This window comes from Nematolebias whitei, chromosome 18 (genome assembly GCF_014905685.2).
Source record: "Nematolebias whitei isolate Nwh7 chromosome 18, NemWhi1, whole genome shotgun sequence".
Lineage (NCBI taxonomy): Eukaryota > Metazoa > Chordata > Actinopteri > Cyprinodontiformes > Rivulidae > Nematolebias > Nematolebias whitei.
Window position 1 is genome coordinate 37,555,519 of NC_056515.1, and position 13,399 is coordinate 37,568,917.

Below are 13,399 nucleotides of genomic sequence, written 5' to 3' on the forward strand. Positions count from 1 at the left end.
TAGTTAGTTAGTTAGTTAGTTAGTTAGTTAGTTAGTTAGTTAGTTAGAGTTAACATATTGTATTTAGTTGAGCAAATCAGCAGTTGGAACACAGGATGACCAAGCTATCATTCATTAGCTACTTTTATCTAATATTTTGTTGCTTTTAGATTCTAGCTACTATTTAGCTTTTTTCAGCTTTTAACTAGCCTTTTGTCACATGTAGCTTTTAGCTAGTATTTAACTCCTTTTAACTTTTAGCTAGCACTTTTCTACCTTTTGCTGGTGTTTTGCTTCTTTTGCTTTGCCTTTTTATTCTTTTCGCTTTTGCCTATAACTTTTTGGTACATGTAGCATTTAGCTAGTCTTTTGTTGTTCTTTAGCTAATGCTTTGCTAGTGTTTTGCGTCTTTCTCCTTTTCGCTAACCTTTTTTGGTACTTTTAGTTCTTGAAAAAGCAACTAAACCTGCAGCGCCTCCTCTCAACCTGCTGTGTTTCTCTGCAGGACGCCTCCAATTTCTGCCCCGACAGCTTGAATCGATCTGAACTCACTCTGGGCCTTCAGGTCCAGAGTTAACCAGAGCAGCTGATCTGATCTGAAGGCAGGACGACGAGGATTCATTTGAATGTGGGGCGTGGAGCAGCGAGCGTCCCTCTGCTCCAGATGTTCACGTTTTCTTTTCATTTCAGAGTCTCTTCGTTTGGGTCCATGAGCTCAGAGAAGACAACCAGCAGCTGTTGACTCAAACTCAAAACAATAAATAAATAAAATCACTACCGAAGTCACAGACAATCCTCCCCTGTGAGCACCGCAGCCTCAGCCGACCCAGTTTCCCTGACAGGAACGAAAAGCGACAGCTCTACAGTCGGAGTTTCGGCGCCGTCAGCTCGGGCTTTGACCCACTTTTTCTTTCAAGAGCGGCTCAAGAATAACCAGACTATCCCTTTAAGTCCAGCTCGTCCTAATCCTCTGATCCGTCCATCAATCAGCTACTCCTGAAGAACGGCAGGAAAAATCTGCTTTCACCACAGCAGCTAGGACGTCAGCACAGGCTTAGCTTTTAGCTAGCCTTTTGGTACATTTAGCTTTAGGTTAACCTTTTGCTACTTTTAGTTGATATTTTTCTATTCTTAGCCTTTAAACGGACTTTAATTACTTATAGTCCACATTTGCTACATTTAGCTAACATTTAGTTACTTTTATCTAGTCTTCAGCTACTTTTAACTTCTAGCTACTGTTCTGCTACATTTAGCTTTTAACTAGACTTTCGAGCTTTAAGCTTTTAGCTAGACAGAAAATGTTTTTTTTTACTTTTATCTAGTGTTTTCCTTCTTAAGATAGCTTTTTAGTACTTTTAGCATTTAGATAGTCTTTTGCTATTTTAAGGTTTTAGCTGATGCTTTGATATTTTTAGCTTTTAGATACTACTTTGCTACCTTTTGCTACTGTTTTGCTTTTTATCTAGTATTCTGTTTCTTTAGGCTTTCAGCTAGCTTTTTGTTACTTTGAGCTTTTGGTTAACATTTGGCTACATTTAGCTCATAGCTAACCTTTTGCTACATTCAGCTACTTTTAACTTCTTGCTACTGTTCTGCTATGTTTAGCTTTTAACTAGCCTTTTGCTACTTCAAGCTCGACTGAAAATGCCTTTTTTTGCTTTTATCTAGAATTATGCTTCTTTTATCTAGCTTTTTAGTACTTTTAGGTTTTAGCTAGTCTTTTGTTACTTTTAGATTTTAGTTAATGCTTTGCTATTTTTAGCTTTTGGATACAGCTTTACCTTTTCTACAGTTTTGCTTTTTAAAGCATTTAGCTAGATGTTTGGTACTTTGAGCTTTTATTTAACTTTTTGCTACCTTTAGCTCATAGCTAACCTTTTGCTACATTTAGTTATTTTACCTAGTCTTCAGCTACTTTTAACTTCTTGCTACTGTTCTGCTATGTTTAGCTTTTAACTAGACTTTCTTTCTTTAAGCTTTTAGCTCACCTGAAATGCGTTACTTTGTGAGCTTTTAGTTAACCTTTTGCTAGCTTTAGCTGAAAGCTAACCTTTTGTCACATTTAACATTTAGCTAGCCTTTTGTTACTTTTAGCTTTAAGCTAATGATTTGCTTTTGGCTTTTAGCTAGTGCTTTGCCACTTTTAGCATGCAGTTTTCTTCTTTTAGCACGTACTTTGCTTTAGCTAATGGTTTTCTTTTTGCTTTAACAACTCACTTGAGATTATTTAGACAATTTTAGCTCAGCAACTTTCAGCTTTAATTTTAATTTGGCTGTCTAAAACTGGGGTGGGTGGAACCTGGGGGGCAGCAGATTTTAGAGGTGCTCTGTGCCCCCTCCCGCCCCCCTAGGCCACCCTCTTGGCCCCGCCCCTGAATAAAAAGCCATTCTTCACATTTTGTCCAGGCAGTGACCTCCTGAGCAGCTCTGCACAGCTGAGGGGCAAACATGGCTGCCTCCTCCCTTCCTCTCCCTGTCCTCCATCATCCCTGCAGCTCCGCTCGGAAATCTGAGGGATTATAATCTGCCTCAGCCTCCTCTAAAAATAGGCTCTCCAAAGCGAGAGGAACACAAAGAGACTTGGTTCAAACTCGCGTGTGCTCCACCAGACACAGACCACCGGAGCGAGACCCCCTTCTGGCGTGGACACCAGAGACAAAGACAGCAGGACGGGGACATGGAGACAGGAAAAGACGCGTTTAAACCAATGGAAGCCCAGATTTGTCCGAACCGGCGCGCTCGTGTAAAGATGCTGCAGAAACCAGGCCGGACTTGCTGGTGGACCGGTTCTGAAGCCGGTTTTAATCCCAGAGGATCTGGTTTCAGATTAAAACCCGGAGTGCTTCCTAAAAGAAGCGGCAGCAGCTTTTTGCTGCTTTCTGGTCATTTTTTATTTTTTTGTCTTGCGGCGGAGCGCAGCGGCGCCCCCGGTGCCATCCCGCATCCACACACCCGCAGGCCCAGATACAAACCCCGAACCGGAACACGCTGATCCCAACACCCCCCCCACCCCCCAACAAGGTCGGGATTCAATGAGGAACTCACAGTGATCCGGGGGATGTTCTTCTTGCCCTGGTAGCCAGACATCTTCACCGCTGCGCCTTTTTTCAAGTCGGAGGAGGATGAAGAGGAGGAAGTGGGTCACAGCTGATCCGTCAGAGACCACAACCCAAAACTATCCGAACCTGACAGCCTCCCCGGGTCTCCACCAGAGATCCTCTTCCTTCCCAGACCGAGTCAGACAAGAGCGGAGGGAGGGGTCGCTCCCACGGCGCATGCGCACAGCCTCGCCCTGCTCCATTGACAGACCAGCAGCACTAACGCCATCAATTGCTCTCAAGGATTAGTGGCGGTGGTTAGGGTGGGAGTGTGTGTGTGTGTGGGGGGGGGGAGGTGGTGAGGGGGGGGGGGGGGGGGGGGGGGGGGGTTGATCAGCACTTGGTCCAAAGTAACTGCAGCGGACAAGGCCGGACTTTCCATCAAGATTACGGGGGCAGTAGCCCAGGGCCCTAAGAGTTTAGGGCATCAGACACCCCCCCCCCAACCTCCACCACGTATACGCGAAAAAAAAAAAAAACAGTAGTTCTTGCTTTATGAATGAATGTTCCCACCCATTGTCTTTACCCACTTCCAGGACGTGGGGAGCTGGTGCGAGAGGCGGGGACACCTTGGACAGGTCAAACGTCCATCACAGGACACACGAGACACAAACCGTCCACACTCACAACTACTCACTGAAAGACGACGTGTGTTTTGTCTGGAGGAAACCCACGTCTGCACGGGTGCAACATGTCAACACCACCCTGAAAGGCCTCGGGCCAGGAGGCCATGTGTGGCTCTAACCACTGCACCACCGTGCCACAGAGGTGGCCAGTTGTCATTGTTGAAACCTCGCTGCTTGTTGGTTCTGGTGGTTTGATCCCAACAGAAATGAACAGAAACAAAAAGTCGTTTTGTGCCACCGGCCTCCAGCTGCTCCTTTTTTAAGATAAAGATGTGGAGTCGAGAGATTTACTTCCTGATGTTGACTTTTTGTAACGTAAATATGGACAAAGATCCATATGAGGAAGGAAAACTAGCAAAAGAATAAGTATTTTTATGTAACTAAAGTAAAAATGTAAAAACTTTATAAATATTGTTTCTACAGATCATTAGATCATTATTATACATTATATATAATTCTCCCCTCTACAAGTTTTATTTGATGCCACCAAAGGGCGAATAATGACAAAATGTTTCTGCTCCTGTCTGTTAGCAAAATATCTCATGAACCACTGGATGAACTTGAATAAAAATGACAGGAAAACATGATTAGACGCACCGGTATGCTTACAAGTGATTAACTGCTGGAGTCAGCGCGGTTTAAGAAACACCGGTTACAGTTCAGTCGGTGTTTCAGTTCCTGAGCTTTGGTGCGGTGGTAACTGAGACAGGTCGCACAAACCATTCTTTACATTTCTAGTTCTCTCCGTTAGCAAAATATGTAATGATCCCACACAAAACTGGCTATAAATTAAGCTTGCTGCATGTAGCTGAGGCTTATTCAAAAACCAGGTGATGTCCTGCGCTCTTTCCAGGCGTGCCAAACCCGTGACGTTAAAAAAAAAACAGTTAAAATAAGTTTATTTAAATGTTATTTATAATGTATTCTCTGAAGTATCTTTCCCCACTGCAGCCCTGCTGGGGCTAACAAGTAAATATAAATATAACTTTTATATCACTAATAGTGTCGGTGCATATTTAAATACGAGACGAGAAGCATATGTATGTTTTTGCTGATCAATATGTAACATGACTCAGAGCTTTTAACGGCAGCCTGAGATTTTTAAAATGAAATTAAAAACTATAGAGAAACTGCATTTCCTGGAAAAATGCAGTGTGAAAGCTTATTGCTGAAGAACTTGCTGAAAAACAGTTAAAAATATGCTGAAAAGTAGCTGAAATATGCTGAAAAGTAGCTGAAAAGATAGAACAAGCCTTAATTAGCAGACAAAAGCAGAAATAATACATATTTGTTGAATTGAGTTTAAATAGGAAGAAATGAGTGCAAAAACGAGGAAAGTAGCTAAAAAAAGAGGCTTAAATTAGCATAAAATAGCTGAAAAGTATCTGAAAAGGCTGAAAGAAGCTTAAACTACCAAAAGGAAGTGGAAAGAGCTGAAATTAGCTTTAAAAAATTGTGGAATTAGCTGAAAAGGCTAAAATTAGCATTAAAACAGCTAAATAGTAGCTGAAATGGCAGAAAAAACTTAAGGGAGCATAGCAAGCTGTATTTAACATACTGAAGTTAATTAGGCTGAAAGTAGTAAAAATTACCATGAAAATTTTGAATTTATCTGAAAACAGTTGAAATTAGCTAAAAAAAATGCTGAAATGTAGCTGAAAATGAAGAACAAGCCTTAATTAGCAGACAAAAGCAGAAATAATACATATTTGCTGAATTGAGTTGAAATAGGAAGAAATGAGTGCAAAAACGAGAAAAGTAGCTAAAAAAAAAGAGGCTTAAATTAGCATAAAATAGCTGAAAAGTGTCTGAAAAGGCAGAAAGAAGCTTAAACTACCAGAAGGAAGTGGAAAGAGCTGAAATTAGCTTTGAAAAATTGTGGAATTAGCTGAAAAGGCTAAAATTAGCATTAAAACAGCTAAATAGTAGCTGAAATAGCAGAAAAAAACTTAAGGGAGCATAACAAGCTGTATTTAGAATAATGAAGTTAATTAGGCTGAAAGTAGTAAAAATTACCATGAAAATTTTGAATTTATCTGAAAACAGTTGAAATTAGCTAAAAAAAAAAATGCTGAAATGTAGCTGAAAATGAAGAACAAGCCTTAATTAGCAGAAGAAAGCAGAAAGAACACGTTTGACCAATTAGGCTGAAAAAAGCAGAAACGAGCACAAAAAAGTTTAAATTTATCTGAAAACAGTTGAAATTAGCAACAAATAAAACAGCTAAAAGTAGCTAAAAAGCAGAAAGAGGCTCAAATTACCAGAAGGAAGTGAAGACAACAATTTTTGCTTAATCAGGCTGAAAAAAGTTGAAGTTAGTGCAAAATGTGGAGTTAAAATCTAACATTAATATAAAAACTGCTATAGCTGAAATAGTAGAAAAGGCTTAAACTTACAGAAATACGCTGAAAGCAGCTAAACAAGCTGAAATTAGCAGAAATAAGTTAGAGGAAACACAAAAATGTTAGCGTCTGAAAGGAGCACCAAACAGCTGAAATTAGCTGAAAAAATTAAATTGGCAGAAGAAAGCTGAAGTACAACAAAATATTAAAGGAGCAGTAAAAACATTAAAGATTTGAAGGATGTAAAATGAGCTCATTTCATTTTCTATGAGAAAAATGGCAGAAAAGGTTAAATAGTTCAAAAAGCTAAAGTTGCACCAATACCAAGTCATGGCAGGATTGTCCTGAAAGAGCCGAACGTTTTGATTTACGATTTGTTGAAATAGTTTAAAGCTTCATAAACATTCAGACAATAAAAGGTTCTGGGGGTGAATATTTAACTCTATCTGAAGAAGACGTGAAACATGCAGGTTTTCCTGCAAGTCATGCAGACCCACACCCTCCTGTGCTGCACAGAACCTGAAACCTCTACAAAATGACACTTTAAATAAAGTTTATTAACCGAACTCATGTCATGTTCCGGGTTTTAAGTCCATGTTTGCATCCAGGAGCCCTGCACGAGTTTGATTCACCCTCAGAGGAGCACTGAAGTCCAACAGGACCACTCCCTCTGGCTCCTCTGCATGATGGGCCCTCTTTTTACAGACGCAACGCGGTGCTTTGTGGGAAATGTAGTGTGATCGAGTTGTCTGGGCGCTCCGAGAGGAAATAAGTCAGAAGAGTGCAGTTTTAGACTGGACTGCAAAAATAAACTGAGGGCAGAGGTTGAAGCGCAAACAGACGAGAAGAAGAGAAAAGGAGGTGGTTTGTGGGGGGAGGTCTAAAATAAGGAGGTGAAAGTGAAAATTACCTGGTTATTGTCATCCAGGTTCTGGAGCGCCTCCTTGCCGGAGCTCTCCCGGATCTCCACCTTCCTCGGCTGCTTGGTGACTCCTGCGCGCGCCGGCAGCGCAAAGTCCAGGGTCTTCCCGTCCGGGGAGCCGTCCACGGGGCAGAACACGCCGCAGAATTTCTGCCTGGGCCTGGGGGGGCTGTCAGAGCCCGCGAGGCTGTGGAGGAAAGGAGGCGCAGCGCCGGTGGTCGACATGCCTCTTGTTGTTGCAGCTCGGAGCAGAGCAGGAGGTGACAAAAGAGAGGAGAGTCCGCGGGGCTGGACCCCCCCGCAGCGCTGATGGACACGCGACAAAACTGATCCGCCTACAACCCCCTCATCCACCCATCCATCCTCTGAGGGGAGACCCGGTTCTCTCTCCCAACGAGCCGCGAGAGGCGGAGATTTCCTGGATTCCCTGACTGGAAGGGTCCGAGCTGCTCGGTGGGTCCCTGAACGTCTCACCGGAGATGCGTGTCTGTGAGGTGCGCGCGATCAGTACCCTGGAGAGCTCCTCACAGTCCCACCCAGTCCGGGGCGCTGTCCCTTCAGCACCATCACCTGCAGGACCGGCTTACTGATTAATAACCCTCAAAGATGAACCCTGAGTTCCTGTTACAAAACACGAGATTAAAATAATAATAATAATAAATAACTCACGAGTTTGTTTTTGTTTCGTTCACTGAAACATAAAAAAAACAGTCCAAACATTTTATAAAACGTTTCGGACTCTTTGTCGTTTTTATTTCCTCAACGTTACAACAAAAAGTGATTTTATGGAGGATGACTCGGCACTCACAGTTTTGACTTTAGCTAGCCTGTTGCTACTTTAGGCTGCCGTTCTGCTCATTTTAGCTACTGTTCAGCTTTGTATTTTATTGACTAAAATTGTTCATTGTAGCTTTCATTTATTACATTTAGCTTTTAGCATTTAGTCTCTTTTAGCTAACATTTTGCTACTTATAGTTTTAGCTATCATTCTACCCCTGTAGCTTTTAGTCATTATTTAGCTATTTTTAGCTTTTATCTACTGTTCTGCTTGTAGCTTCTATCCTTTCACTACTTTATCTAGCTTTTTGCTATAAACAGCCTTTTGCCACTTTTACTTTTAGCTACTGTTGTGCTAGTTTTATCTTTGAACTAGCATTCTCTTTTGCTATTTTAGCTATTGTTTGGCTTTCATAGCTTATAGTGTTCTGGTTTTTAATTTTAGGTGTTCTGCTTCTTTTAGCTTTTGTCTTCTGATTCTTGAAACTTTTAGCTAATGCCCTGCTGTTTTAGCTAGTGTTCTGCTTTCTTTAGCTATTTTTCTGCTGCTTTTTTTTAGCCAGTTATGCTTTATTTAGTTATTTTTCTGCTTTTTTCTTTTTGCCTGTTCTGCTTTCTTTAGCTATTGTTCTGCTTCTTTTAGCTTTTGTCTAATGCTTTGTTTCTTGTGACTTTTAGCTAATGTTTTGCTTTATTTAGCTATTTTTCTGTCTTTTTTTAGCCTGTGTTCTGCTAGTTTTAGCTTTTGTCTTGTTTTGTTTCGTGTGACTTTTAGTTAATGTTCTGCTTCTTTTAGCTACTGTTAGTCTTATTTAACACTTTAGTTCAGTATTCTTAAAAAACAATCAAGGTTTTAGACAAAATGCAATTTCTCCGGTTAATGTTAAAAAAAAAAAGAAAACTGTAAAAACTGATTTCTGGTTGTTAAGTTTATATTCAGATGTTTTCTTCGGCTGATTTGGAGTCCTTCTGGTGTAACAAGGAGCCTGTAGCACATATGAGCGATGGAGGGAGACGGTCTGCTACTTTTATTTAGGTGTTTTGCGCTCGTTAAAGCAGCCGGTCCGTTTAGCTCCTGACCAGCAGCAGCTTCATGTCTTCACCCTTTAATGATCAGAACTGAAGCAGAATCTGTTCATTCCAGGAAACTTTACGCCAGGACAGATGAACATTCGCACAAATGACGAGACCAAATTTGTCCTTTAATTTTTATTAGAAAAACACTTCATCAAAAACTGAGAAAATAAAGAATAATTTGAAAAAAAAAAAACTAGTTTGAAGACGTAGTTGTTGGATGAACACTTCGACTTGGTTCAGCGAGGATTAAATGTCTCATCTAAAATTAAAAAAATTCTTGGGACAGAACTTTAGTTTGAAACGCGCAACAATTTAGATCAGGTTTAAACAATTTGATCAAAACTTCAGGGGTTTAGCTGAGAGATGTCATTAAGTGATTTACTAACATTGCAAGCAAGGAAACGATATTTTATCAAGTTGCATCTGATTATAGATCGTAACCAGACCCAGAACTGTGATGTCCTCTGCAGATTCTCGCCCCCTTTCCAGATCGAGTCAGGAAGTACGGCCGATGGTCGCTCCGTCTTTCCAGGACCTTGAAGACTGATCGAGTCTCCAAACCCCACGCAGGAAACAAGTTACGGCTCAGCGGGTCCTTGTAGGATCGTACCAGACACTCGCCGAAGAACAACTGTATAAAAACAGACATTATCCAGGTCCAAGTGCCTTTAAAGGAAACCAGCTCAGGGTTGTTATGATTGTCGACCTCAGGGTCAGAGGTCACGGTCAGGCCTAAATTCATTGGATGAATCGTTTTAGTGAGAAGCGTCGCGGACGACAAAGTAATCGATTTAAAACTGGAGCCTTTTGTTCTCAGCAGCTTGTCACCAGGACACAACGTTCCCGTTTCTTTAGCTGAATCTCTGAGAAACACCAAAGACGTGATTTCAGCACCAACAAGGTCGATTCCCCGGTTGCTGAAAATCGCCAAGATCAAGATGGAGTTTTTAAAAGGATGTTGTTTTATCTATTGTAGGTCTTCAGCTCGCAACACATCATCATAATATTGTTTATTTGGACAAATATCGGTCTGATGAAAATGTTGAAAATTACTTGCTAGCAAGGTAGCAATTTGGTTAATTTAGCCAATTTCATTGGTTTTTATAAACACTTTAAAATTAATTTAATGGAAATTAAATAAGTCACTGGTATTAAAATTACTAGATAGCAAGGAATTACTAGGAAGCTAAATGTGTTTAATTTCAGAACAAGTTTTTTTTTTTTTTTTGGACTAGCTAGCAAGTTAGCGACCAAGCTAATTTTAGCTAATCTTTGATGTTTTGTATACACTCATCTATAGAAACTAAGAAAACAAGAACAGAGCAAACTTCTTCTGGGACAAGCTGCTGGTACCAAAACTACTAGCTAGCAAGATGGTTATCTAATACCTTAGTTAGCTTGTAAAATTTAGCAAGTTTTTTTTATTTTTATAAAGAAACTAAAGAAATTGAAACAAACTCTGCTTCTGAGATAGACCATCATCTTTTACCCGCTTTTTCCTTTTCGGGTCATTGGGGTCACTGGTGCCCATATCCAGCCATCACTGTGCAAGAGGCAGGGGACAGCTGGACAGGTTTCCAGTCCATCATAGGGACAAATAGAGACAAACAAGAGACCAACTCTCTCACTCTTATTTAGGGACAATTTAGAGTTTCCAATCAGTCTAACATTCATGTTTTTGGCCTGTGGGAGGAAACCGGAGTACCCGGAGGAAACCCACACATGCACGGAGAGAACATGCAAACACCACCCAGAAAGATCCCTGGCCAGGATTTGAACTGAAGACCTGTTCGCTGAGAGCCAGCAGCTCTAACAACTGCACCACCGTGCTGCCCTCTGAGACGCACCACTTGTATCAAAATTACTACCTAGCAAAAGTAACTGCGTAGCCACCAACTCATTAGCTGGTAACTTTAGCTAGTTCTCGTTGAGTACAACTTGTGTTTCTGTAAGCTACTTGTATTAAAATTACTAACTAGCAGTACTATATAGCTAACTAGCTATAACTTGCTAGCTACAAACTTTAGTTTGGTATTTTGTAAGAACTCATCAGTAGAAACCAGTGGCGATTTTAGCCTCTTTTTGGGGGTGCTCAAGCACCCCTAAATTTTAACTCGGCACTCCAAGAAAAAAATTATATATATATATATATATATATATAAATCTCGATCGATCAAGATTTAGTGGATGGATGGATGGATGGATTTTTTTTTTGGGGGGGGGGGGGCAGTTCTGAGTTCTGTTTATTGTGATATGTTGTAACTTGTGGTTGCTTAAGTTTATTCTTTATGTTCAGTTGATTATGATTGATTTTGAACAAAGTGTTTATTAGATTGTGTAATGTAAAGCAGAGCGCTACGTCTGTAGCATCTTAGCTAGTGTGTTTGCATTGCACGCCGCTAGCTTAGCGTTACTTCTTGTTGTGCCATTCTTTCTAAATAGTTATTAAATCAAGTGTTTACTTGTGTAGGTAAACAGGGGTGTTTAACAACCATTAAAATACACCAGAACGCAGGAAATGGCATCTACTTTATTCAAAAATGTCTGGGGGAGGACCCCCTGACCACCCCACCTGTGTGACCCCCCTACATTATGAATGCATCTGATGCCAATGGCCACATTATTCAAGCCAAGAGTCATTGTTAGCACTGGGGGCTAAGCGCCCCTAAAGATCAGATTCTAGAATCGCCCCTGGTAGAAACTGAGATCTAACTCACGACAGGTTCTTTAAAATGCCCATTACGGATCAACCCTACACTGGTTCATCCCTCGAGTTTAAGAGCATTTTTATGCCTTGCATTATAACCAATCTGATCATGAACGTGTGTTCGGGTGTGTTTAATTCAGTATCTGCTGCACGGGGCTCAGTAAGAACAGCCAGTCAGAACCAAGTCCAACCGAGACAAAAGCTCTCCGGTAAAGAGAGGCCATGAAAAGCGTTTCAGCAGCGAGTTCGTGTCGGTACAGTTTCCATAACAACACGGTGGGCAGCAAACGGCTCCGCTGCCATTAACGCTCCCTGAATGCCTGTGTGGGGGCGGGTGGACGTCTCTGCAGGGAGGCAACAGGGAGGGCTCTGGTAAGTGAGGAGAGGTGAGGGTCCAAGCTGAACTCTGACCCCGTCCTCTCTGATGGAACATTTCAAGTCAAACACCCGAGAGCAGAAACTAGAAAGAGTTTTGGATCATCAGAGGAGAGACGTTGGCAGCGAGGAACAGTTGTGGGGGGGTCAGTGGAGAGGAAGGGCACGGCCCTGGCATCCAGAACAGATGTAGGACAAGCAGTGAGATCAGCAAAACATGCAGAGATCCTCTTATTGGCTGCTGCGAATCCACGAGGGACTCCTATTAGATTATCATCTCCAGTCAGTCTGAAGGCAGGAAGTGAAATCACCGAGGAGCAAATCTTTCACAGAGCGTGTACGTTTAACACAAAAAGGAAAATATTTGGATTACACTTCCTCTGGACAGCCCAACGTGCACTTCCTGAGTCACAGATGATCCATTATTAAACAATGAAACAAGAAGTGACTCCAGTGAGCCTCGTAAACCTTTAGTTTGGAGCATCTTTAATAAAATCATGAAGAGCAAAATACACTCGGATACATACGTTACAATAAATAAAACATTTCTAGGGGGAGGGGGGATAAAAAGCTAAACATTACTGAAAAACTCAACGTTCACAAATCGTTTATTCTCTCGGCTTTTAAGTGTTTTTGTAAAATAATTCATTTAGTGAGGTTGGATCATTCTTAAATGTGTTATCTATGTGTAAAGTTCCAACGTCTGGTTAAACAAACTGTAAAACTTTATCGCACACAGATGAACATGCACAGAGGCTTCACATGAAATTAACATTGCAATTTAAAACACCAATAAAAGCTGTTTTTATAAAAAAAAAATTAACGTTGTAGTTGGACATGCAAGACCTTTGCTGCACACCCGGGTGTGCTGCAGCACCCTCGGCACCCATACTTCCCATACTTTTGTGCTTCATCTGCAAACTTCATGCATCTGTTTGAATGAGCTCCACTTGGCGTGCAGTGTGTTCTAAGAAGTGTCGAGCGAAACTGGATTCCCCGAAAGGTGCATCGCCCTCGTCGTTTCATCAACTGCATGAAACGGTTTTGACCGACAGGTAATGAAAATCAACTTGTTGCAAAAACCCAATAAATGACATCATCTCTGGTGGCTTTGTAACCCTAAACCTGCAACAAGCTGAGAGCAGCAGCATGCGTAAACAAGCAATTTATGTAAACAAACACGTGTTCATCTCTTAAATTAGGCATATTTATGATGAAATGTGCAGTTTATAGCTTAACAAATAAAAAACATTTCCCATAAATAAATAAAAAACACTCAAGAGTGTGGATAAAGTGCTTTTTTTTTCCTGCAACACGCTCTTTATCGCAAAAAAGCTTTTTCTTGTCTTCACCTGACGTTAAGAATCCCCATCCTTTATTCTGCCTGGATGCTGAGGCAGAGGGATGGAGATGGAGCCGGCCACCACCCGGTAACCCGTAGCAACGCCACCATGGGCTGCAGTGGGAGGAGCCATCGAGTCTCCGAGCGCCTGGAT

General features: G+C 41.4%; 1 protein-coding gene across 2 annotated transcripts in view; it reads right to left on the bottom strand.

Annotated features, from left to right (window-relative positions):
• The window catches only part of dpysl2b (dihydropyrimidinase like 2b), a 25,826-nt gene extending 18,617 nt beyond the window's left edge, over positions 1–7,209 (bottom strand). The window contains exon 1 of one of the 2 annotated variants that reach the window (XM_037692140.1): positions 6,956–7,209. In XM_037692140.1, coding sequence (XP_037548068.1) covers positions 6,956–7,192 — 237 coding nt within the window. In that variant the 5' untranslated portion in view covers positions 7,193–7,209. Of the gene's footprint in view, positions 1–3,024; positions 3,348–6,955 lie in introns of those variants that run through there. The other variant, XM_037692141.1, reaches the window with a different exon arrangement.
• Positions 7,210–13,399: the final 6,190 nt, after the last annotated feature.